Here is a 27215-nt window from a genome sequence, read left to right on the forward strand (position 1 = left end):
TGGCAAGAAAAATGTCATCCAGGGGAAGAACATCCGAGAGGGGAAGATGAGAACAGATGAACTTAATTCAAGCATTTTTTTTAAAGCCCCAAGGTGTGGATGGTGACAGCAAGCCCCCGGAGGAGAGGTTTCAAGAAGATATACCTGCTGACTCAGATGGAGATGAACAGCCTGGGGGTCTCAAGGCATCCAGCACTGGCGAGTTTCTCTCGTAGAGATAAATGTACAACGTGTGTGAACAAACCACACTAGGGCAACCGAATGTCCTTCCAAGGACACCTTGTGGAAAGCTCGAGATTTCCGGAACTTATCTTAGAGATGCCCTCACAACCATTAGAACATTCTTTTGAGCAGCCCCAACTTTGGCAATTCTTTGAGTCAGTTTTTGAAATGGCCAAGGGGGGTGCCAGGCCTGGTGATGTGGGCAAGCAGTTGGTTGGAGGAAAGCTCTGGGCAGAAAGTCCCTCAGCTGGGGTCTGCAGGCTGTCCTCTTGAGGCCCACCTAAATGACCCCAGATGATGGCAGTGCCATGCAAATAATACCTCCTGATGCATCTGAGGGACGCCCAGCTACCACCATCCCGACAAACTTCTCAGCCCTGGAGGGAGGCCCGGCAGGGAGACTGCACCCACTCTGGGCTGGCCAAGGGTCCCAGGATTAGGAAGTCCTTACAGCCCAGGGCTGCTGACCCCCGCCGGAGCACTGAGTCCCCTCAGCAGCTGCAGAAGCAGCAGGTAACTTAGCCTCAGTGTCCACATTTGGAAAATGGGTATGACGAGCTGGGGGAGACACAAGAAATTAATCAGGATTCTGCCCAGCTCAAAAAATGTGACGTCCTCTCCTCCTCCACTCCTGGGCAGGTGGGTGACTATGCCCAATCCTGCATAGACCCCCCTGAGTCTCACCACTGCCAAGGTCCCACAGAAAGCTTCACAGGCACCTGAAACTTTCAGATGCTTCCAGAAGTTCAATGGTGGCTCTGATGGAAGGTGCCTTCTACATCAGGTGGAACCAGATTTTTAAACTAATTCTCCAAGGACCTTTACATCTTCCTATCCACTTCCTCCAGAAATAACACAGGGAAGGCAGGGGGAAGTGCTGAGGGACAGACAGCTGATGCCACACCCCAGTCATGTCCCTGGGCCTAGGACAGCCCCAAGACGGTGCGGGGCCTGGTTACCTGATGTGCCGGCGGAGAAGTTCTTGAGTGAGGGTCTCTGCACCACGGTGTGGGACTCGCCGACCACAAACACCTTGTACAGGACAGCGTTATGGTTGATGAAATTCTGGACCACGCAGGGCAGCTGGATGGCGTTCAGGCCTTCCTGATTGAACACGATGGCCATCTGGGGAGAGAGGGGGCCGAGAGCTCCATCAGAGTTCCACCCCTGCCCAGCCTCAGATGTGGGCACACCATGGTCCTGTGACGCGAACCTCTCCCTAAGAAGAGTCTCAAGCCAGGGTGGGGATCATCCTGCTGGGGGCATTTGGAAATCTTGTACTGATCAGGTCTGCCATGTTAGGTTGAGCAGACTGTGCACTGCACAACTCCAGGGAGTGCTATTCAGTATGGCTCATATTGTATCGGGGAATTGGGGGCGGTGCACTACTTAACCCTCATGATGTCTCTAGAGGCTCCTTCACAAGGACTGGGAAGGGGAAGATAGGAAGCAGAAGACTTTGGATCAGGAGTTGGGAGGCCCTGTGTTGAAGCCCATATAATGACAAGAGCTGCCCCCTGTTGAGCTTTGGCAATATGCTGGGTCCCATTCTGAATATCTTACTTGAGTGACCTGGTGGCATCCTCAAAATATACCTTTGATGGAGGCCTTATCATCATCCGCCTTTCACAGGTGAGGAAACTGAGAAGTGACTGCTGGGAAGTGATGGAGCCCAGAATGGGATCCAGGTCTGCCTGACACCAAGCTTTGACCCCAGAAATCACCAAGCCATACGGACTCTCAAGAAGGAGGAACATGCCCTTGGAGGGTCCAGTGCAAGCTGCTTCTGGCACCTGGCTCTGCAGTAGGGAACTGAGGTAGCAAGAGCACAGGGGCAGCTGGAGAAAAAAGATCCACTTTGGCCAAGGATTGGTCTGCCTGGGGCCTGCCGATGGACAATGGGGCAAGGGGGCCGGCCTGTGGCAAACTCAAGTCGGCTGGCAGGGATGGGGTCACAGCTAAGCCCTCAGCCCACAGTGCCCCAGAAGGAGCAACCAGATGCCCAGGGCTGGCCGAACAGGGACCACAGGGCCTGGACAGCTGCCGCCTGCACCTGGCTGCTACTCCTCGTGGAAACCACACTCCACGTGCCACTCGTGGAGTGGGACAGATACAGGTGTCCAGGCCTCGCAGAAAAAACAAAAAGGAGGCTACATGCCCCCAGGAATGATCCCCAGCCTTCAGTCAAGAATGAAAGTGCCATGCTGGGAGAAGATGCAAGCCCACAGGTGGCTCTGGAGTCTGATGTGGCTTCGGATCCCAGTTTCTGCACTCCTGCAAAAGCTCGGACAAGGGACTCACCCTGCCACAGCGTTATTTCCCTGCTCTGTAAAATAACGACAGCCATCACAGGGAGGCCAGGGATGCACTGAGATTTTGGTTGGGTGGTTGGGTTTTTTTGTAGCTGTTTTGTTTTTTAGAGAGAAAGTCCACTGTGGGTCAAAACTAGTTTGCTTGGCATGCGCTTAAACACCAAGCAGCTCTGTGAATGTAAAAAGGAAATGGAGTGACTTGGCAGAACCAGTCCCAGTTTGAGGGAGGGCCCCTTCATTCTCCTATGTGACCAGCTCTAAGCACCTGCCCTGGGCTGGGCCTGAACCAGGGGCTGGGGTTCCAGAGGTAGGGCTGGGGCAGCTGGGACATGGACGAAGCCCCCATGAGAGAGCCCGCGTTCCTGCCCGGCACAGTGGAATCTGCGCCCTTGCTCCCGCAGCACACCCTGAAATCACAGAGGAGCTACAGTCCAGACTCATCCTGTGGGGGAGTTCCCACAAGGGGGCACATTCCTCATGCTAATAGCCCCCCACGACACACCTGGTCCCTCCTGGGATGTCCATGAGTGCTCAGGTCAGCGTTGGACCCTCAGGGGAGAGAAGCCCCTCCACGGAGTTTTTGGGAAGGCATCCTGGTGGTGGCAGCGGAGAAGTACACGCATCTGCCCTGAAGCCAGACTTGGACAGCTGGACTGAGGGGTGAGTATCAACTCCCCGAAGGCACCAATCGCAACACTAAGGGTCCAGGCACCCCCGGGTCCATGAGGGGCCTCCTGAGAGGGAGCGCCCTGAAATTCAGACTCGCCCCCTGACTTCTGCAATTACCCAGAATGCTCCGGGGCAGTGGGTCCTGAAGCAGCTCAGTGACACCCTTTGCTGAACACACCAAGCCAGGTCTTAGCAACAGCTCTACCAACTTGCTCATCCTATACAGTAACTACCCTACCCTACCCCCAGTTTCAAAAGCTCAGAGAGGGTTGATGATTTGCCCCAAGCTACAGAGCTGGTAATGCACAGAGCCAGGTCTGTATGAGTCCTAAGCCCAAGCTCTTAAGTCTCCTGTGAACAGCTAAAGGGGCTCCCTCCTCCCAAGCTGACCTATTTTGATGGAATCACACAGATGATCCCACTCACCCTTCAATCCTGCAAAGCCGACGGAACTGACCAGCAAAGTAACCTTGGTGATGAAAAGGGGCAGGGACCAGGTCAGCAGGTGAGGACTGGTACTGGCAAGGGGGCACGGCTCTGTGAACACAGGTCTGGCTGCTGCAGGGCCTGGGAGCCGCCCCCCGGCACAGAGCCAGGCAGGCCACAGACAGGGAAAGGCAAGCAGCTGCAGGAAGGTGCCAGTAAGGGTGCCAATCTTAGGAAAGCTTGGCAGGCAGCAGGTGAGGATTTAGACTGGCTGCCTCCACATTCCTTCCCACGAGCATGAGGAGGTTCCCCAACCAGGCAGACCCCTCACAGCAGGTGCCACACTGGGCAGACGCTGTGTGTCAAGGGTAAACAGCACTGTCAGTCTACAGATGTCCTTGCTGCCAGGGTCTTCCATTTTAACTTCTGTGCTCCTGGAGTGTTTCTGATGGGTTGGGGGGTGGGGGCTGCCCTGGGGGGTGGGGCCACAGATGGTTAAACAGCTGCTGCTTGATTTATGCTCTACCCACCAAGACGCCCAGCACGCCTCCACAGCACCCCAGGCTGGTGCCTAGTATGCAGGCTCCAGGCTGGGCTGAGCTCTGGAGGCTGTGAAGCACAGGGTGGGAGGTAGGCCTGAAAAAAAGCCACAGCATGGGACTGTGAGGAGACTCGGTGGAGCCCCTGCATGGGTACTGTCCCCTCACCCCAAATGCCTCCCTTGCTCTCCTCGCTCACACCACACCTAACAAAACTGTCTCCCTCTAGGGGCTCTCCTAAAGGAGTAAGAGAATGAGCATGCCAGTGGCAGGGTCCTCCTCCAGCAGACCCCCTTTTAGGTCTGGCAGGACCGACAGTTCTTCGAGGACAGTGATGGAACCTTGAGTTAATAGCCTCGCTTGGTCTGGTCCAGTGCCTGCCAAGAACAGGGGCTCAGGAGACGACTGCTCCAAGAGACCCAAGGACAGAAAGCCGAGAACAGGTCAGGCTGGGCTGTGACCTCACGGCCTCTAAAGAGGTGAGTGGACCCTGCAACCCATCCCACCAGGGGCAGGCCAGGCACCGAAGCGAGGCCAGGGACAAGGTCGAGAGCCCCAGCGTCTCTCCTGCTCCACTCCTGGGGAGCCTGGGTGAGGTGGGGAGGGAAGGGCTGAGGAGAAGGACAGAGGGGGGCTCAGGAGGGAGGGGGGAGCCTACTGGGGAACGAAGGCACCACCAGGAGGACACGGAGCAGCCACAGCAGTTCTGGGGCGTGGACAGAACTGAGCAGGCCCTGGCAAGATTCTAGGAGCAGGAAGGACAAGGAGCGAGGAGACAGCGGGGGTGGGGTGGGGAGGTGGGGCCGGGTCGGCAAATCGTCCACCTACCTCGTGAGAATTGGTGCCGTGAGCCACTCTGGTTTTGCAAACTATGGATGGAAGAGAGAAAAACAAAGGGGAGCTAGTGAGATCGTTTAACCTCCAAGTGATGTGGCATCTACAGAAAGGAACTCTCAAAGCTCCTGCAGTCCTGCAGGGGAAGGGGTGTTGAGGGGGGAGGAGCTGCTGAGACCTGCTGGACTGACAACTAGTAGCTGGACAGAAGCCCGAGGCCAGGTGGGGGCGGCACCCTCTCCCCACACCTCCCCAGGACCCACGGCAAGGATGAGCCCACAGGCCCGGGGCCAGGTCCTCCCCAGCAGCCAAGGCCTGCCTCCATCCTCCGGCAAGTTTCAAACCAGGTGGGGCCACGGACAGCCCCGGCCCCCTCCACCCTCCAGCCCGCCCAGCCCAGCAGGGCCTTAGAGGTGGCTGAGTTCAGGGCCGGGAAGCTCGGGGCATACGTACTGAATGGGAAGGCCAGGCCGTTCTTCTCCAGGAGCTGCATGGTGTCCTCCCCGCTCAGGCTTGGGAGCTCCATGAAGGGTGGGGAGCAGATCCTGTCATCTGGGGCAGAGAGAAACCCACGTCAGACCACCTGGGTCGGCGCCAGGCCATGCCTGCGACGAGCAGAGACGCCCTTGGCCTCAGAGCCTGAACGAGGCCGTCGAGCCCTCTCCAACTGGTGGGAACTGCACCTCCCCGGCCCGCTCACCCACAGGCAAGACGAGGGCAGTGCAGGGTGTGGCCACCCCATGAGGGGCCTGGAGCTGGGGGCCAGGACATCGGTGACCTCAGAGGGGTCCTGACCACACTGCCGTGGCCTTCTGCTCGGCTCCTGGCTCAGGGCAGCCAATATGCAGTGAGCGTCAACCCCACTGCCTCCTCACGGTCCCAGCAGGCCCCCGGCCCCTGGGTGACATGAGCAGTCAGGCGGGTGACCCATCACTTCTGGGCCAGCAGAAGGATAAAAGCAAGATACCAGGACTCCCCACAACCAGGCCCCACCCAATTTAGCTCCTCAGAGTTTATAGCTTGGGCTCTTACTTTTGAGGTCATTCCTACATCAAGATTTTCTCTTTCTGATTCAGTAGTACCCTCTGGGTAGTGCTCCACCCGGGCCTGTGCCATGCCCCCCTCGCCTGCTCTTCTCATGGCCACCAGGCTCAGAGGCAGAATGATGGGCTCAGGACCACCCACCCAGGGGCAGCAGCTCAAGATGGGCCTCCCCTGCCTGAGGCCCGGAGCTGAGTGCATTGTACCCAGCCCAGGGTACCCCATCACCAGCTCCCAATCTTATCTATCCTGTGCCTCCTGACACCCATGTTTAGGAATCATCACCCCACATGGACCCTGCATCCCTGCAGAAGAATCAGCTCCTCACCCAGCTCTAGAACTTGCTGTGGCTCCCACCTGTCCACCACATTCGAGGGCAAAAACCCTCAACCCAAGGGACAGGCCCTGACAGGACCCAGCCTCACACTCCTTTGGGCCCAAAGCCTCAGCTCGCTGTGGGGTCCACCCCTGGCCCCATACGACGTGGTAGGCCCCAGGGAAATAGTGCCATGCTGTGCCCACAGCTGGGAATCCTCAGCCCTCTCTCTATTCGTTCCGGCTATTTGCAGCCTTTGTGCAACTGCCAGTCCACCTTCTCCAGGGGCCCCCTCAATGCCCACTGCACCCCTGATCTGACCTTCTCTGAACCCGGCAGACATGTCAGTGTATATGTGTGGGTGCATGCACACAGGCATAACGACTACATATTCTTTAGTTACATTGGCTAACAACATTTCTGGAATGACAAAACTAATATAAAGGTGTAAAACCTGGAGAGCAGAAGAAGGCAAAGAAACACACATTTACATGTTGCTGCCTCCTCTGCCTTTCCTTTACTGTCCATGCATAACAGCTTTCTAAGGGTGCCAGTTTGTAGCCTGAATCTTAATGCAATAAACTGCGAGCATTTTTCTGATCCAATGAAGAAAAATTGGCTTAATGATAATCTCAGAAACAATGGCACACACTTCGTCCTCACTACACGTCCAGCCTTGTGCTAAGGGCTTTGGGCACATCCTGTCTGAACTCAACATCATCCCCTAAGGGGGCCACGAGGCCAGGGAGATGAGGCGACCTGCCTGCAGTGGCACAACTATTCCTTTACACGGACGGAGCAGGAGCCCTCACCTCCTCACGCTCCAAGATAACACATGAAACAATGCGTAGCTCCTGACAAGGCCCACCTGCCAGGCCCTGCCTCCTAAATCTCTGTCACCTACACTCGCTAAATACCTCCTGCTCCTCCGGCCCAGCCCAGGCCCCGGCACTGCCCCTCCACTGCCCCTCCACGCCCACCAACAGTTTCTGGTCCTCCAGGTCTCGGGACTCTCCCCGCAGGAGCGTGCCCGGGGCCCACGTCTTGGAAGGGGTGCCCCTCAGGGAACCTAACCGCGTGCTGGGTTTTCTGAAATGCTCTGGAAGCTGAGCCGGCTCTGCTGGTCATTATGCTGTGGGTGCTGGGCTCCCCACCAGAGCTGAGCAGATTATTTGTGGGATAACAAAATGCACTTTGTACCCCCTCACTGATTATAACGTTACTGGGTTGTTAATCTTACTTCTTGTTACAGTTGACTTCCCCGGTCAGACCACGGGCTCCTCAGGAGGTGAGGACCACCCATTTCTGAGCAAAGGGGCCAGGAAAGGCTTATTGCGAATGGGGGTGGGGACAGATTCCCCACTGCCCCCCAAACTTGGACACCAGGCCCAAAGTCAAACAAGCAAAGTGGCTTTGTCCCCAAGAGCTTTTAACTCCTTGGCTGGCTGGGAAGCTAAGTACATTAACCTAAGGTAAGATTCAGCCTCATTTATCTCATAAAAATGAATGCCAAGAACTATACGCGGCCTATTAAAAGTGTTTTCATTCCCTCTCAGAGTCTAAACGCTAAACAGGCTAAAGAGTGTTGGCAGATTTTGGGGTGTGGAGCCTCGTTGGGGCCCCGGAAGGGTGGTCCGGATCCAGAACTTGCTGAGCCCATGCTGGGTAGTGCTGCAAGCACTGCATACAGCTGGCGCTCACTGAATCCTCCACAGTGTTTGGGCAGTGTCCCAATTCACAGACTCAGAAACCAAGGCCCAGACTGCTGACATCACTGCCCAGGTCACACGGCAGTCAGCGGTGGGCCAGGCTCCCGATGGCAACCAGGAAAGGGAAAGCAAGAAAATCGGGTGGGGGTGGAGGTCCCGCCCTTGGTCTTGACCTGGTTTGGGGGTGCCAGGGCAGGGCAGGAGGGAGGAAACCATCCGTGCAGCAGGCTCACTGCTGTATCCTCAGCCCGGAGGAGCAGGGAGTGCTTGCACTAGGAACCCTGGCCCATGCCCAGAAACCCTTCCCGAATGTGCTGGTTTGAATCTCTTTTCTGGTGGACCCAGAAAAACTAAGTCCTTTAATCCTCATTCACTATTGCTGCGTGGGAGCATTTTGATTGTTCCCATGGAGATGTGACCCACCCAACTGTGGGTGGTAACTTTTGATTAGATGATTTCCATGGAGATGTGTCTTCACCCATTGAAGGTGAAGTTGCTTACTGGAATCCTTTAAAAGAGGAAACATTTTGGAGAGAGTCCCTTTTTTGTAGAGCCACGAGAAAGCGAGCAGATGCTGCCATGTTCGCCACGTGCCCTTCCAGCTGAGAGAGAAACATTGAAAGTCATGGGCCTTCTTGAGGGACATTTTCTCAGCCTTAGAACTGTAAACTTGTAACTTATTAAATTCTCCTTTTTAAAAGCCACTCTGTTTCTGGCATATTGCATTCCGGCAACTAGCAAACTAGAACACCATAGGACGGCCCCGAGTCCCTGGGGTCAAATCATGCCTCTTCCTGTGACAGCTTCCGGATTCCCTACTTCTGGATTTTTCTGAGCAGGTCAATGAGCCTGGCCTTCAGATTTGCCTCACGGTGTGCCCCTAAACTATCCCCTGCCCTCTGCCCCATTAAACTTTCACACAATGCTGATGGATAACAGCCAACAAATGTCTCAAGACACTGCACTTACTCTGTGCCAGACACCACTCAATAGAATCCACGCAGTAACTCATTTAATTTCACCAGAACCCCATGAGGAAGCACTACACTACTGTCACCCCATTTTACAGATGAGGAAACAGCACAAAGAGAAATTCCTTGCCCAGAGTTACACAGTGAGTAAGTGGAGCAGCTGGCGGGGGGCATTCCCAGGCAGTCTCGAGACCCTGCTATGAATAACCACTGCCTCCCAGGTAGGAAAGGGCCGATGAGACCCCCAGCTCAGGGAGTTCCTGATGATGGCGTCCTCTATCTGCTTGGTGGCAAACCTCAAAACAGCAGCTTCAACATATGGAAATCAATTCATGTGATACACCATATTAAGACAATAAAGGACAAAAATGACTTGATCATCATGATAAAACACTCAACCAATTAGGAACAGAAACTTTTTCAACCTGATAAAGAACATCTATGAAAACACTAAGAACCATATCTAGTGCAGAAGACAGGATGCTTTTCCCCCTAAGATGAGAAAAGACAAGGATGTCTTTTATTCAACATTGTACAGAGGTTCTAGTCAGGGCAATTAGGCAACACAATGAAATAAAAAGCATCCAGACTATAAAGAAGAGGTGGCATGATCTTGTATTTGTATATAGAAAATTCCAGGGAATCCATAAAAAACAAAAACCTAATAGAGCAAAAAAAATGAGTTCATGCCTGAAAATGTAGAGCTGTGTTCCAGTAACCATGTTTCTTGAAGATGATTGTATAATGATATAGCTTTTGTAATGGGACTATGTGATTGTGAAAACCTTATGTCTGATGCTCCTTTTATCTACCTTATCAACAGACGAGTAAAACACATGGAATAAAAATGAATAATAGGGGGAACAAATGTTAAAATGTATTTAGATTGAAATGCTAGTTATCAATGAAAGGGACAGGTAAGGGGTATGGTATGTATGAATTTTTTTGTTTTCTTTTTATTTCTTTTTCTGAATAGATGCAAATGTTCCAGGAAATGATCATGATGCTGAATATGCAACTATGTGATGATATTGTGAATTACTGATTATATATGTAGAACAGAATGATCAAAAGTTAAGAATGTTTGCATTTGTTTGGTGTTTTTGGTATTTAAAAAAAAAGTGAGTTTAGCAAGGTTGCAGAACACAAGATAAATATATAAAATCAGTTGTATTTTTATATACTAGCAATAAACCTGAAAGTAAATATGACTGAACTTGCAATAACAAAAATAATAAAATGTTCAGGCATAAATTTAGCAAGTAAGTGCAAAGCTTACATATTGAAAATATAAAACATCAAAGAAAGAAATTAAAATCGACCTACATGAAAGGAAAGACATCCCATATTCATGTTCTGGAAGACTTATAAGACTTAGCTGCTGCTGTTTTTTTGTCCTCATTCTTTTAAAAAGTCAAGACAGAATTCACACACATTCACCTTCTTAAGTATACATGCATTTCAGTGGTTTAGAAAGTTGTACAACCATCACGACTGTCTAATTCTGGCACATTTCACTTGCAATACTCCCCAAACTGATCTACATATTAGATGGACTCACAATCAAAATCCCAGCTGTCTTTTTTGCAAAAACTCAGACGTTGATCCTAAAATTCATATGGAAGTAAGTGGAAAGGACCCAGAATAGCCAAAATAATCTAGAAAGAAAAGAACAAAGTTGCAAGACTCGTAATTTCTGATTTCAAAACTTACTACAAAGTCACAGCAATCACCACTGTGTAGCACTGATGTAAGGATGAGGTTAGATCAATGGAAGAGAATTGAGGGTCCAGAAATAAATCCACACATCCATGGTCAACTGATTTTCCGAGGATGTCAACACAATTCAATAGCCTTTTCAACAAATGGTGCTGGGACAACTGGTTAACCACATGCAAAGAAAATGAAGTTGGACCTCCACCTCATACCATATACAAAAATTAACTCAAAATGGACCAAAGACCTAAATATAAAAGCTAAAACTTTAAGACCATTAGAAGAGAACATAGGTATAAGTCTTTGTGACTTGGATTTAGCAAAGGATTCTTAGGCATGACACCAAAAGCAAAGCAACAAAGAAAAAATAAATCGGTCTTCAAAATTAAAAGCTTTTGTGCTGCAAAGGACACTATTAAGAAAGTGAAAAGACAATCCATAAAACAGGAGAAAATATCTGCAACATAAATCCTCTTAGGCTATGGTATGAAAAAACATAAAAAGAACTATTCAGACCTCAACAATAAAAAGATGAATAACCCAATTTAAAAATGGGTAAAGAACATACACAAATGGTCAATAAGCACATGAAAAGATGCAACATCATTAGTCATCAGGGAAACGCAAATCAAAACCACAATGAGATACTATGTCGTGTCCACTAGGATGGCAATAAAAAAAAAAAACAGGTAATAATAAGTGTTGGTAAAGATGTGGGGAAATCGATACCCTCATGCACTGCTTGCTGGCAGGAATGTAAAATGGTACAGCAGCTTTAAAACAGTCTGGCAGTTCCTCAAAAAGTTAACACAGAGTTATCACATGACCCCACAATTCTATTCCTAGGTATACACCTAATAGAAATGAAACATGTCAAAACAAAAATTTGTACAGAAACAGTGAATAATGCTCACAGAGGCACTATTCGTAACAGTCAAAAACTGGAACAACTCAGTGTCTATCAACGGATGAGTGGATAAACAAAACGTGGTCTATCCGTGCAAGACAGACCATAAAAAAGTGTAAAAAGTACTGAGGTACTGATATGTATTACAACATGGATGAACCTTGAAAACATTAAGCTAAGTGAAATGAGCCAACCACAAAAGACCACACAGTGTATGATTCCATTTTTTTATGAAATATCCAAAAGAGGCCAAATCTATAGAGACTGAAAGTAGTTTTGTGGCTGCCAGGGAATGGGAGGAACAGGGAATGGCAAGTGCTAACGGGTGTGGGGCTTCTTTGGGGGGAGATGAAAATGTGCCAGAATTAGACAGTTGTGATGGTTGTACAACTTTCTAAATACACTCAAAACCACTGAAATGCATGTATACTTAAGAAGGTGAATGTATGTAAATTTTATCTTGACTTTTTAAAAGAATGAGGACAAAAAAACAGCAGTAGCAGCTAACATTTGTCCAGTGCTTGCTCTCTGCAGGGTACTAGGCTAAAGCGTTTCATACCCAGTGTCTCCTTCAATCCACCCAGCAAACCTGCAAGGTCCCTGCCCCCTAGACCCCCTGCCATACCCAGGGTGATGTCAGAGAAGGAGCAAAGGATGCCGGGAAAGTACACTCTCCAGAGGTGTTTGGGGTCCAGGTGAAATGCAAAGACAAGACATTTCCAATGAATGGGCCACATCCAGCATTAGACCAGATGTCCCACCTTTCAAAACCTTGGGCTCTCGTGCAAAATCGCATCCTGTGGTGGCAGGGACTCGAGAGAGGCGGCAGAGGACCAAGTGTGCTGAGAAAGAGGGACACATCCACATCGTCATGCGCTTGTCCATTCGTCCTGGCTTACTGATGGCATCAGTCCAGCTGTGGACACAGAAGCCACCTGGCTGAGATGGGGGCTGCTCCCAGCATCTGAGCCAGCACCTCCGCTCCCCCATGGAACGGCGGTCTCCTGGCCTGGGTAAACCCGTTGCCTTGGTCCCAGCCAGGGACCACAGAGGTTCTGTAGCTCAACCACGAGAAACTCCCAGGGGATGGCCAGCAACTCTTCTCCAAATGGAGCCAGGGTACTGCAAATGAAGCCTGTTTCTGTAAGTTAGTCCTGGGAGCCTGGGCATCTATTTCTGATTCCTGAAAAAGGCTACTGTTGCTTATTTATCATCTTTATTTCTGGCTGGGAGTTGGAAAGAGGCTTTTTTTTTTGGTTAGATGTGGGTTGTGTTCTTTTAAAAACTGTAACATAAGCTCCTGGGAAACTGAAAAACACCCACCTTCCCTCCCTGCCTCCCCCAGCAAAGGATGGGAAACTGAAGGCCTTGGAGAGGGGCAAGTTCCCGCCACAAGGTTCCAAAGTCCCGAGAGAATGAGAAAACAGTTCAAGACCATGCAAGTCAGTGGAAGGGCGGAGGCCCCAGGTGTCCCCAGTGCATCACTGCCCTGTCCACTCTGGCAGGTAGCCTCATGTCATCCCACTGGTGGGAGCTGTTCCCCAAACTGCAGGAAACTGAAGGACCCAGGCCAACAGGTGAACACAGGAGGACTTCTGGAGGTGGGACACAAGGGGACATGGTGCGCTGAAGGGGCAGCTCTGGCCAGCCTTGGGTGGACACTGGCAGTGGTGGGTCTGGGGCAGCAGGGGTAATGAGTTTTCATGCAGGACCCGTGGACATGATGGTCCCTAAGCACCTGCTGGGTGAAAACGCTCTGAAGCTTCAGCAGAGGGCAGGGCCCTGGAAGGAGAGCTGGGGCTGTGCAAGTGGGGGAGCAGGCTGGGGAGGGGACAGGGGGCACATAGGAGAAACCTGTCACCAAGCAGGGAGGCAGGGCCAGCAGGGCCAGAAGCCTGCCCAGACCAGGATTTGGTCTCTCCTCTAGAGCACCCCTGGGCTGGGGCAGGGTTTTGTAGGTTTTGCTCAGTTGGAGAGCTGCCCAGCCCCCGGCCACCCTGCCGGCCACATCAGGCTGAGTCGGTGGCATCTGGCCACGTTTGGGCAGGTGCAGGGCCTGCGGTCAGAGTGCCTGGGAGCCACCTGACCCACTTTGCGGGCCTCATGCTACCGCAGGTCACTGCCCCCGAGCTCCCCCGGGCTGCCAACCCGCGCTGGCTCATTTGGAAAAGGGAGGGACAGCTAGCCCTGGTCAGCCTCTCGGCCTGGCCTTTTGCTCTCACGACTTTCCGGCAGATGCACTGGGTCTGCCCGCTTCCCCTTGGTAGGACGGCACTCTGCATTCTAACTCTGCTTCTAATGACCGCTGCTGCCATCTGTACCTTCCCGGGTTCTGGATATCCTGGTTACCTGAATGGCGGCGTTTCCCCGCCTAAAGTCGGACGTTCAAACGGGTGTGGGTTCTCTCCCCCACAGACGGAGTGCCAATAAACACCCTCCATGCATGCGGCTTTGTGCTCATGGCAAGTCATGTCCAAACAGCCACGTTCCCAGAAATGGGGGTTCTGGGTCCACGGGAATGGGCATTTCCATGGTTCTTGCCACACAGGACCCAGGTGCTCCCCAAAGGGGATGTCAGCAATGAATGATCACGACCGTCACCAGCCCTGGGCAGCCAGTGTGCCAAGCACTGTCACGAGGGAGGAAAGCGGAGGCCATGATTGGAGAGGGTCCCCAGGACGGAGCGTGGCACCACACACTGAGGGCTGGCACAGGCCGATGTGTGGCATCCAGAGAAAAGCCTGGAGCTGGGCCCAGAGACCAGGATACAAGTTCCGGCAGTTCCCTGGGCCACGGCCAAGCAACAGTCTCCTGGGTCTTAGGCTCCAGGCTGGTAGCAAGGGAGTCCTCACGAGCCAGTCCTGTCTATCTGCTAGAGTGGTGGTGACACTCAAGAATGATGGAAAAGGGCTGTGGAATCTGTAAACGTGAGATTAAAAGGCCAGCCATAGCCCCCCCACCCCCATTCTTTTATTGCTGCTTAGCAACTGAGAGGCCTGTCCCCCCCAGCCCCCCAATGGAGGCAGAGCAGAGGCCACAGTACACCCCACCCCTCCCCCACGAAAGTGGGAGGCAGGGCCGGGAGGGGTGTGGCAGAGGGATGGACAGTTTCCAGCCAGTGGACACGAGCCAGGCTGTGAAGGCACCCCAGCCCCAGGTCTGTTGCCCAGGGCCTCAAGGGCTCAGGAGGTAGCTCCCAACTGTACCCCAGAAGAACCAAGAAGGGCTTGACAGGAGGAAGTGACCGCCAAGTGGGCTGTGGTCAGTGTGGGAAGTTTTGATCTCTACAAACCTTCCAGCCTTCGCTGCAGTGCTGCTGCAACCTCTGGGTCTCTTCAAATTTCAGGCAGAAAGCAGGCCCAGGAGGGAGGGCAGGGCCTTATCCACTCTATCATGATTGCAGCTCCCAGAAAACTAATGAATGAATGAGTGAAAAAACTAAACACTGGCATGGGGCTCCTGCCTCTCCAGGCCTGAGGGAGGAGGCGGGCTAGACAGCTGACCCCCAGCCCCTGCGTGTGGGAAACCTGCCTGGGCCATCCTCAGATACTACCTCTCACACTAGGCTTTCCTGGGCCAGGATTCCGAGAGGCCCAAGGCCATAATGGCAGGAAATGGCCTTATTCAGAAGGGGGCTGAGGGTGCCCCGTGGTTTTACTGACAGGGTAGGCACAGGAAGGGTGGCAGGATTCAGGTTCTCACTCGGTCATCGGAGAGCAAGCCTTGGAGAAAATCCAACATCTTACTTTCTCAGGCCCTGGAGTCTATGCATGTGCTGGTTCCTCTGTCCTGGAAGGCCATTCTTCTGGATCTCCTGGCCTGGGAACTCCTGCTTGCCTTCAAAGACTCAAATCCAGGCCACCTCCTCTAGGAAGGCTTCCCTGAACACCCCCCTTCCCACACACCTGCGAGGAGGCCATTTCTGTTGGGCTCGCCCAGGGCCCTAGGCTGCTCGTGTGTCTGCACTCCCTACTTCACTGGATGCTCTGGGGGGGTGTTACGGAGAACCTCGGGCTGCCTGTCTGGGTTTGAATCCCGGCTCCACCTCACAGCAGCCGCATGGCCTGGCTGAGAAACTTTCCTCCTTGGCGCCTTGATTCCTTGCTATAAAATGACAATGACCACAGAACCTACTTCACAGCACTGTTTCCCCCTCTCCGACATTTAGAAAATGCATTTTTAAATTATGAACTAGTTCTTAAATGTAGAAAGGAATACGTGTTCGTATTTGCTTCAGACCATGTTTAACAACAGACACGACGTAAATGATACAGCTAAATCCTGCCACGGAGCACTGCTGTGCCTGTCCCACTCAGCCGTTGGACGGAGTGCTCAGGCTTAAATCCTGGCACCTAGTAAGCTTGCAAGAGAGCTGACACTGTTACTATCACCACCAGTGTTATCAGGTGTGAGCGGCAGAGGCAAGGTATGCTGGGGGAGGGGAAAGGGGTCGAATGTCCACTGCACCCCAAGGATGAGAAGGAGTAAACACATTCACCACCACTGTCATGACACCTGGGAGCCAGGGAAGACTGCCTGCAGGAGGACACAGTCTCAGCCCAGGCAGCCGAGAAGGCAAACTGAGGCAGGGGCCATGAGCACCAACTCTGAGGACCAGAGCCAGCCCTGCCCATCAATGAGCCTCTCTGAGCCTTTCCCTTGTCTGTAAAATGGGACAATAATGCTGCCCACCTCCGGGGTTGTGCTGGGACTCACTCAGGTCTCACCTATGATGGGCCTGGAGCTTGGCATTCAGGAAACAACCCCTTTTCAATGGACACACCGTCTCCTCAGGGCACGTGGCACCACCAGCACCTCCACCAAGCCCTTTCCCTCCTAGAGACCCCATGCCTCCTATCAGCCCCTTCCCCCCCAGGGGGTCTGGGCAGCTACCTCAGCCCCACCTTGCCCAGCACAGCCCAGCCTGTTCTCTGGCTTCCTTCTTCCCAGCTGCTTGATGAAACGTTGAGGAGCCCGTTATTCAAGGAACCCTCTTAATGATACCCTCACCCCATAGCCACCCCCTTCTCCTGTGGCTCTTCTACCTGCAAACCACCAGATTCTGGCCTGCCTGCCCTATCTAATCCACATTGCACACAGCTGCTGGACAGTGGAACATCTTTCTACAGCTTCTCCCTGTCCTGAGACAGCTCTCAGCTCATCAACTGCCCCTGGCTCCAAGCCGAGCTGTCTCCTCCTCAATCCCCACACACACCTCTGGCACCTCCCTCCTCCTCTAGGAACCCCCCAAGATCTCTTCCCCGAAGCTCTCGAGAGTGAGCTGCCCCATCATGAAGTGGCCACCTACCCAGCATCTTCTACTGAGAGTCGTGTTTGTTCTAGAATCTTCTCTTGCACTGCTACCTTGTTTTGTTATTTATTGCTTGTACTCCTTTAAATGTTTCACTTTTGAATTCCAACTCATTGACAAGGTTGCTCGTTCCTGGACAGGACCAGGCTGCTCAGAGAAGGCAGGTGTCAGTAACAGCCAACTCCTGACAAGGCACATGTGTGAGAAGATGATTTCAGTGATGGGGTAAAAGTGGCTGTGAGCACAGGAAACAAAAGAAGGAAGCATGCAGCCAGCATGACCAGCCTAAGGCAAAAGGATGGATGTGACCTGCAATTCCCCAAGGAGGCCACCATGTGGCGCCGTTGGCCTGGAACAGCCTGGACAGCGGCCGCCAGAGCCAAGCCACCAACCTGCAAGCTCAAGGGTCCACAACTCAGCGCCCCCAGGGCAGAAGCCACCAATGCACGTTCTTGAATTCTACACGGGGAAAGAGGTTCTGCGTATTCTGGGAAATCCACATCTCTGCCAGACAGCAGCTCCGAACAGCTTTGGGCTATGTTGAGGGTGACAGCCACCCAGGAATAGCCAAGTCACGGGCACCGGGGGGATGAGAAAGCAGCTGCAGGCCTGAGACGGGCGGGGGTGGCCCAGAAAGGCCTGGGTGACAGCCAAGCACCCAGGCTTTAACAAATCCGTGCCCAGCCCCAAAGGCGGCACTTCCCCAACACCTCGCTCGACCCCTCCCCTGAGGCAGTGGCCTCTGCCTCGGACCCTGGTTGCCCAGATCCCCACCCACCACCCCCAGGCTCCCCCTTCAGGTAACTGAGAATATTCCCTCCTCCACCTTTGCTGCCTCCTTTCAGTTCCACTAAGACTTGTGCCTTCTTGTGCTTCCAGAGGTGACCCTGTGACACCCGCTCCCCAACAGTTCACCCTGCATTCAGCTTATGGGGAACCCGTACTTCTCTCCCGGGAGCCCAAGGGCTCCTGGGGGACGAGCCAATGCAGGGACTGGCACACAGCAGGACTGGATTTGTTGGGGAAAAGGAGGGATTTGTGTCAGGCTGCAAAAAGGATGGAAGCAATTGGATGGCAGTGACATCATCGGGTGTCTCTTCAGATCCATTAACACCCCTGGATGAGACAGATCTGAAACAATGTTTTGTTTTGTTGGTTAAGACATTAAAATTTCCAGGCCTTGGCACCAGCAGGCCCTGAGGGTGGGGGGCCAGAAATCTCTTGAAGCAGCAACAGAGCAGGGACAGGCGCTGGGTCAGGTCCCAGGAGAAGCGGCTCCAGTCCTGTCCCTTGCAGCCCCAGCAGCTTCCCCACCAGGGGCTTCGGACAGTCTGGGGATTTACGCCGTAGCAGTGAAAAGGAAGGACTCTAGAGCTAGGTATCTGGTTTCTAACCCTACACGCACTGCTGGACCTTGGACAGGCCACATAACTGCTCTGTGCCTCAGATTCCACCTCTGCAGGCGGACTCCACCAGGAGGTGGACAGTTGAGTGCTGAGCCTGTGTGTGGTGCAGAGGAAGCACTGTGCAGCCAGTCTCTGCTGCCATCACTTGGGGCTTGGTTAGCTCCCCTTTGCTCATCTGAGGTCCCACCAATGAGCCTGTGAAGGCGTCTGGAGGGGCCCTTGGGAGCCAGGACCACCTTGGGAGCTTTGGACATAAGGACACAGGTGTTCATTCAGGCACCTACACTGGGGACAAGGGAAGAAAGAAGGCCCTGCCTTGTGGCCCAGGCGCCAAGGAGCTCAGGGGGAGTTAAGGAGCTCCAGAGAGAACCTGGTCACAGAAAGAGGGCCAGGGACAAGTCTCCCCCAGGCAGGACCAGACACTGCTTCTCCATCCACAAAGAGGACAAGAAGGTCACATGAGGCCCGTGGGTGTGAGGGAAACCCAGGGCTCCTTATGAGGGGCCAGTGTCAGCACCCAGAGTCCCCAGCCACAGACCGGGCAGGGACCTCGGAGCTCCTTCCCGGGCCCTCCCCTTTTCTGAGGGCAGGCTCACCTCGCCCCTCAATGCTATCCCTCCATCAATCCTCCGTAGCAGGCATGAGGGAGGACGTAGCCTCTGTGGAGGCCCAGCCCAGACTCCTCTGGGGCTCCGGTGCCCTCAGCAGCCAGCCTGCGAGGTGCCAAGACGGAGCCCACACCTGCACCTCCCGCTCGCCGCCCCTCAACCTACTTGCCCTCCACACCTTGGGCAAATGGGTGCTGCTTAGCTCCTCAAACAAGCGCCTGCCTCTAGGTGCCTCCACCTCCAGGTCCTCGCCCCCTACCACTGGCACCTTGTCACCCCAACCATAAAAGTGAGTCTCCCTGATGTGACCAGGAGGCTTGGTGAAGGCGGGGAAGGGCCTGCGACTGTCTTGCTCCCTGCTGGATCTCTGAGGCCACCCAGGTGCTCAGCACACAGCAGGCAGCAATGGAAAACTGGAAGTTTAACATGTGGGTCCTCCCAGAAAGAGGCAGATGCTGATTGTCTTCCCCTTGACTGTGACCACTTCCAGCAAATAGAACGTGGCCTTTCTAGGCAAAGACACAAAGCTCTCTTGGGACACACACCTTTGGAGCCCTGGGCCACACGTAAGAAGCTGGCTACCCTTAGCTGCCACGCTGAGGGCCACAAGAGACCCGCAAGTGAACTGCTATGCTGAGCCCAGCCAAGCCCCAGATTCACGAGCAAAAGAAATGCCTGTTACTGCTGTAAGCCATTGTTTTGGAGGCATGTGAGGAGGCATACAGAAAATGCTGTGCGGAGAGCCAGAAACTCAGGCCAGGCACCAGGCTCCATCCTAACAGCAGGACCAGGCAAGCCCAGGAGGCGTGAGCTCCACCCAGCACCTGCAAACATCTTGTGCACGGCCACTCATCTGACTCTCATCTGGTGCCAGGGGAGGCCACCATCTTCACCCCCATTTTGCACATGAGGAAAGCGAAGCCCTTAAGGGACCTGTCCGAGATCAGAGCCAGTACGTAGGGGAATGAGGGTCCCCACATGGGCAGCTGGCTCCAGGGCCACGCTCTTAACCGTGAGGCAGAACCACCCTGACCAGCCTGTGAGCTAAGAACCCCCACCCTGATCAGTCTGACTTAAGAACTCTGGGCCTAAAGGAAGCGAAGGAAAGCTCCCACCCTGTTTCAGAGACCAGGAAACGGAGGTGTCAGCCAGCTATGCTCCCTACACTGTGAGACCTCCCCCGGGGCTGCCTGGCTGGCCACTGCAAACTGCCTGGGTTCGTGTGACTGGGAAGGAGTTACTGACCCTCTTGGTGCCTCAGCTGGCCGATCTGTAAAATGGGGACGAGAGCAGTCCTACCCTAGGGCTGCAGTAAGATCAGCTGAGTCAAGACAACAAAGCACTGGACACAGAACCTGGTACGTGGGAGGTATTGAGCATGAGAGTCCCTTGTCCTCCCCCCCATCATTACTGTCGGTGTCACCAGAAGGTCCACACTGTAAAACACCCGCAATAACCTTGGAGAGCACACTGCGGCTCTGTACAGCCCGACGAGGCCCCTGGGGAGAGCAGGCACGTGGACACACTGAATGAGCAGCATGCTGGCCGTCAGGCACGAACAGAAGGGAGACGGAGCCTCTATCTGCCGTGACCGTACTCAGATTTGGAGAGGAGGTCAGCAGCAAACTTCTGAGCTGTTCCCCAGAGGGCCCCTGAGATGTGGGCCAAGCCCCTCCCACTCAAGTGCTCAGCTCCGATGCAGCATCTTGGGGCTTAGGATATAAAGTGGGAGCTGGAGCTGTTGGTCTCTACCGGGACGGGAGAAAACAGCAGCTATGGCCTCTTCAGGGTGAGAAGACATGAAGGAAATGTTCACAGGCTCCAAAAAGGTGTTCTCAACCAGAGTTGGAGCCCTTTGAGTCGGCAGAGTTAAGCTGAGGCAGTGTCTCCTCCTAAGGCTTGGGTGGAGGGGGTCCAGCAACACAAGCAGTAACGCCACCCAGGGCTGGGCTGGGGGAGGTGCAAAGTACCAGCCCCCTACTGGCCCCCATACCCCCAGCAAGGTTCTCACAAAGAAGACGGTTCCCTGTTCCAGGTAGTGAGTGACCAGCCTGGCTTTTGCCTCTGCCTTACCTGCCCCCAGGGAGGCCCTTCCTTTATGCCATGACCTGCTGAGATGGGGTCCTAAGCATCCCGCTCGCTCTGCAGAAGGGCCCCCCCCCCGCCCTTTCTGGGGCTCCACTGTGTCAGACCTGCTTCAAATATCACCTCCAGACCCTGTCGCCCTACCCATCATTCCACTCTGCCCCAGGCCTGCCCCTCTCCATCATCAGAGGCTTCCCCAGTGCATCTGCTTCTTATATATATGCCTCTTGAACCTGACCCTCCTTCATTCGTGCATTTACTGCACATCTACTATGTTGTAGGCCCTGCCCTGGACATAAAAGGCCCCCAAAGCACACTTTCTATTCTCAAAGCCCCCCACAGTTGGGCGGGGGAGGGAACAGGGAGTTGATAACGACCACATTGTGGTGGCAGTGCTTTGACAAGGGCAGCAAAGGGGTCTGCAATGAGCCCCATGTGAGGGTAGGAGATGCAGCCAGGAAGGCTTCCTGGAGGAGGTGGCCTGAGCCACCTTAGCTCCAGCTCCTTAGCTGGAGCTAAGCCAAGGATGCTGGGGCTCCAGGATGAACAAACGTCATGGACAAAAGCTCAGGGTCAAAAGGGGGCTGCACGGGAGATGTGACACAGCTGTAGTATGCAGTGTGAGGATCGGCACAGCAAATGATGATGCTTAGGCTGAGGGGTGGGCAGGACCCACAGACGCTTCATAAATATCAATGAAATTCCACTTAATGTAGAAGCCTGCAAGGAAAATGGTTCTGTTTGCTCAGTGTGAGCAGAAGCCTAAGGGTGAGCAAGCAGCCTAACTCCCCGGTCTGCAAACATGATGAATTAGGCTGTTATAAGACATAAGTGACCTGAGAATAGGGAGAACAGCAAGGTGGGCCTGACTTAATATGCAAGCCCCTTAAATGACAGAGATTTTTCTGTCTGGTCTTGGAGGGGGGAGTCAGAGGTTCGAAGCCTAAGAAGACACAATATGCTGCTTCTGCTTGCTCCATGAGCTGTGAGCATTTCCTGGTGAGCAGTCAGCAAGGAAAATGGGGAGCTCAGTTCTACCACTGCAAGGAACTGAATTCTGCCCACCAGAGCGAGCCTGGAAGCAGATTCTTTCCCCGAGCCTCCAGGTAAGAAGTCAGCCTGGCTGACACTTTGATTCCAGCCATACCGTGCGGACTGTTGACCTGCATGACTGGGAGCTCATAAATTGAGTATCGCAGGTCACTCCGTTTGCAGTGATTTGATGCCCAGTAATAGAAAACTAACACACTTGGTTACTATGAGTTTTCAAAAGGGAACCTTAACTGTGTTATTTGTAGCCCCCTAACCTGCTCCTCGGGAAGCCTCTGGAGGCCCTCGGGCTTGTAGTTGCCACCGCCCTGGTTCCAGGTGACCTATCGGGGGTGGCTAAACCACAGGGGATAAACTGGGGGAAATCCACTTGAAATTGGGGGAGAGGTGGGTTGTTTCTGCCACAGGTTCCTCAGCAGGGACTGACCTGGCCCGACTAATCACAGAGGGTGGGCTGGAGGAGAGCTCCCTCCCGTCCAATTGGGCTGGCAACGTGTTTCATTTCAAGGGGTCAGGAGTTTGTTCACAACCTGGGAGCAGTGGAGCCGGACCCGGCCAGGCCGAGGAGACACAGACATTCCTGGGCCCCAGCCAGCTGCTGGAAACGTGGATTAACTCCATGGCAGCTGTTTGCACGGATTTACAGCACCCTCCCGACCAGGCAGATGCTTGCTGCCCCCACTCGGCTCAAACTCCCAATGCAACAGCAGCCTTTTTGTTTTCAAGCCATCTTAAAAATAACATTTGAGGTGTTCTCTCTGATAGTGCATAGTCTAACTGCAAGCAGAAAACGTTACGTTGGCCCCACCACAAAGACGACGCTTATGCTGACCAAACATTTGTCTTTAAAAAAATGGGACAATTTCCTCATGACAAAAGGGCTCTCACAGGGAGAAAAAGATCAATAACCCAACAAAAAAAAAGGCCAAATGACAGTTTGTAAGATTCATCTGCAGAAGAAATGCAAATGTCCAATATACATATAAGGAGATGTTCAATCTTGACAATAATGAAAGAAATACAAATTAAAATAGATACCATTTCCCCTGGGGCAAACTGTAGCAAGTAGGTGCCACATAGGCCCAGAGATTTTGAAGGGCAACCCAGCAACAGCTGCCAACGAGGAACGTTTATACTTTGACCTAGAAATTCCACTTTTAGGGATTAACTTTACCGAAAGATGCAAAGATCTGTGGTTACTGCAGCTGAGTCGGTAAAAAAAAAAAAAAAAAAATCAACAATCCAAACAAAACTGGCATGACTATAAACAACAAAACTGGCATAACCTTACAAGCCCAACCTAACTAAATAAATTATGATAAAGCTTCATTCACACAATGAAATATTATGTTGTCATTAAAAAGGACAGACATTATCTGCCTCATTTCTATGGAACTGACATGGAAAGAAACCAAAACATATTATGGGGGGTGGGGGGAGAGGAGAGGGTTGGATCAGAACACACACTAGGACACTTTCTTTTTTTTTAAGTGCATATATGCCTGGACTTGTATGAGAAGGGTCTAGAAGGACAGATTCTACACTGAAAAAAGTGGGCAGTGAACTTGAGAACTAAACAGATTTGCGAGTTCCTTACAATTAGGGCCCTCCCTGCACATTGACAGACGGCATTCGAGAGCAGTTCCGTGTTATGTTGAATGTGTAGGGCCCTTGGGAGCCACCGAGTCCAGAAATCCTGAAGCGTGCTCAGCACGGGGTCCACACTGATTAGATGGGAAAGGCGAAAGCGCTGCTATATTTCTCTGATTCTGAGACACGGGTTTTTCACATTTTCCTTCTCTGAAATTGGAACATGTCCTACAATTGATGGTGTCTCACAATTTAATTAGAATTTTTTCTTTCTTACTGGAAATTCAAAACTTCAGGGCGTCTTACAGTGGCTGTTAAAATTCAGTACAACCTGATAATTCCTATTTGTATCAGCATGTTAAAGGCTCTAACTTGTGCACTCCAGATTTCTCCAATGTATCTGATACAACCCGTTTCCTTTTCCCTCACCACGCCCCTGAGCTCTGCCCTTTTTGTACTTTGCCCTTCTCTGCCTTGCCTGCCCCTCTGGGAGTCACACCAGGCCCTACCATGTGGTGCCCCGTGGACGTCTGCAAGGACGCCTCATCCAATGGTGTCTGTGACTTTTCAGTGCCAGCGGGCAGAGGGGGCCACGTTTACATTTTAAAATTCTGTACTGTGACTGCTGGGGGTTGAATAATGTCCCCACATGAGAGACAAGTTCAAATCTTCATCACTGTTCTTGTGGGTCTGAGCCCATTTGTAAATAGCCGTGAGTTAAGGTGTTGCCTTACCTGGGAAGAGGACCTTCGAAGAGCCCACTTAAGTGAGTCTTAAACCGAATCACAGTGGGCCTTGATCCTTGTCACTGGAGTCTTTATAAGGCAGAGGGGATTCAGAAACCGAAAGTCAGAGAAAGCCATGAGAGGAGACCAACGGGACAGACGGCCACATGATGGGGGAGGAGACACAGGCCAAGGAACCCCCGGGACTGCAGCAAGCCAGCACCTGAACGCTTCAGGCTCTGGGAGAAAGCATGACCTATCGAGACCTTGACCTTGGACATTTAGCCTCTAAAACTGTGTAATGACAAATTCCTGTTCTTCAAGTCAACCCACTGTACAATATCTGTCAGAGCAGCTATGGCAGACCAAGACAATCATCAACTGGTAAATGCCACTACAGCAACTGCTGCTGGCAAGAGCCACCCCTGGGTGTTAAAACAGAGTGCAAAAGTATGAAGAGACGGGATATCTGCAGAGAACGTCCTTATAAGAAACCAGTCGCCACCCACAATGGGAAAAACAGAAATTTTAGTGTGGAAAAACAGGGCAGCCACTGCTTTAGCAAAATCATCAACACCAAGCAGGCAGAAGATATGTGGATACCACGTGGCCCGTGACAGCTGCGCTGAGGAGGGAATGTCATGGGTGCAGCATTCCCACCAAAAATGCATAATCTCAATCCGATTGTGAGAAAACATCAGAAAAATCCACATTGTGGGACATTCTACAAAACTGATGCTCACTTCCCTTCCTAGGTGTCATGGTCATGGTCATGGAAGCCCACCAGCCTGGCCTCAGTCTCAGGTCGGAGGACACTGTGAGAATGACAACTGGGTTGGACCCTGGAAAGGGGTATTCAAGGGCTAACTGCAGAAAGTAGAATAAGGTGTACAGATCAATCACTATTATTGTTATCAAGTGATTTCCTGGCTTAGAGAACTGGTCATATAAGCTTAGAACATAGGAGGAAGTTATAGGGTGGGTCTATGGGAACTTTTGGTGCTATTTTTGCAATTTCAGTCCAAAATAAAGTTAAAACCTGTATAATGTGAACTTTTTAATAAATATATAATGTTGATATTATTTAAAAAACAGTAATGATATGGGGGGGAAAAAAACTATGTGCTAGATGATGGGTCACCCTGAAAGTACTCCTCGTTTGGGGAAATAAACCCTGGCTGTGTATTTACAAACATGGGGACAGCCGGGTGCTTGGGAGAACGAACAGGAGGGAAGCATGCCCAGAGGGGGCTGGTCTCAGGGGCCCCACAGGGGCCCATCATCAAGGCACCAAGGGGCAGCACGAACTTAGAGCTAAACAGGAGCCTGGGATTCACAGGACCATGACTTCCAGGCTGTGGTGTGAAACCCACTCTGGGCTGCAAGCAATGCAGCATCACTCCAAAACATTAACATGTATTGACCGTTTACCATGTTTAATCCTTCCACCAGCATAGGAAGAAAGTGTCATTATCACCTGCATTTTTCAGGTAGGAAACGAGGCTCAATATAGTTAATAACATGCCTAAATGCACACAGCTAGGCGTTTGGGACAGGGTCGGAGTCCAGGCATCGGACCCTAGGTCTGCTATACCTACTTAAGGAGGTGCTTCTAAGAAGACTGCTGCAGAGGTGTGGGTCCCATGGGAAGAGCACGGGACTGACAGTCAGAAGGCTGGTTATCAGCTGGGTGTGAGAAGCGCTCAAGGTCTCCTTCAGCTAGAGACACAAGGTGGGCCTAAAATTCACACTCAAGTATAAATGACTGAGGTCAGATGCTTTCTGGTTGACCCTACTGACAAACCTGCTTTGAGCATCTGTCTATCCTACTTATGTTCCAGGGAAGAAATGCCAGATTTTTAACCTGAGAGCAGGAGACTTTGCATATGAGAAGGGGAAGAAAGCTCCTGGGAGTTTCTAGTCTGGAGAGGGTTAGTAATCACAAGAGGAAAGGAACCTGGGAGGGAGCGAGAAAGATAAACAGTATCTGATGCAAGTGGCCAGCCTGCACATTCCAGGCCACAGGAACAGGCCTAGAGGAGCAAGTGGAGCCAAGTGGGGTTACATGCAGAGTGCCTCCTGGGGGGACAAAGGGATATAGGTCAAGAGGAGACAGGGGTGCCCAGCAGGTTCTAGAGAAGGCTGGGCAGGCCCACCTGGTCCAGTGGGAGGATCTTGTCCAGAAGCCCCCAAGGCAGCAGGGAAGTGGCTGCAGGGGGTCAAGGCCTTCCTGGAAGGATAGATCCCTGCCACGGTCTGGGGGCTTAGAAGGTCTGGCGAGGGTGAGCTTTCATTGCGTCAACCAGAACAAGCCATTCTTCCGGCTCACGCATCTGCACCTCAGGATTTGTGACCATTCTCCCCGAAAGCTCATTTCACTCCCATGAGTCTTTCCTCAGAGACTCCACATCTGTGCCCTGAGCTAAGGCTGAGGAAGTGAGGAGCTCAGGAGAAGGTGCCAGGCATCCGTTCAGCTTTGACAAGGCCGTTGGGCTGCCAACATCTGGAGAGGGGGTCAGCACCAATGTGGAGGTGCACCCCATATTGGGAGTCCATGGTGGCATGAGGGTGGGATAAATGGGGCCGGGCACCGGGGCACCAGGCTGACCTGCACAGAAGAACCCCAGCTCTAGGAAACTGGCAAAATTCCAAAGGGGGGAGGGGCACACTTGGACTCATTCCAGGAGGGCTGACCCACAGCTGACCCACAGTGCCCCCAGGGCCCCTCATCCTCTTGGGGTACCAGGACAAGCATCCTTGCAGGAGGCATCCTGACCG

The 27215-nt window shown here is 52.5% G+C and overlaps 1 protein-coding gene across 5 annotated transcripts in view; it reads right to left on the reverse strand.

Annotated features, from left to right (window-relative positions):
• Positions 1-27215, reverse strand: part of ITPK1 (inositol-tetrakisphosphate 1-kinase) — a 175195-nt gene that overhangs the window by 17041 nt on the left and 130939 nt on the right. For all 5 annotated transcript variants that reach the window (XM_077123403.1, XM_077123406.1, XM_077123402.1 and 2 more), the window contains 3 exons: positions 5456-5554; positions 4997-5037; positions 1182-1347 (listed from right to left, as the gene is read on the reverse strand). In XM_077123403.1, the coding sequence (XP_076979518.1) occupies positions 1182-1347; positions 4997-5037; positions 5456-5554 (306 nt within the window). The remainder of the gene's footprint in view (positions 1-1181; positions 1348-4996; positions 5038-5455; positions 5555-27215) is intronic.

This window comes from Tamandua tetradactyla, chromosome 12 (genome assembly GCF_023851605.1).
Source record: "Tamandua tetradactyla isolate mTamTet1 chromosome 12, mTamTet1.pri, whole genome shotgun sequence".
Classification (NCBI taxonomy): Eukaryota; Metazoa; Chordata; class Mammalia; order Pilosa; family Myrmecophagidae; genus Tamandua; species Tamandua tetradactyla.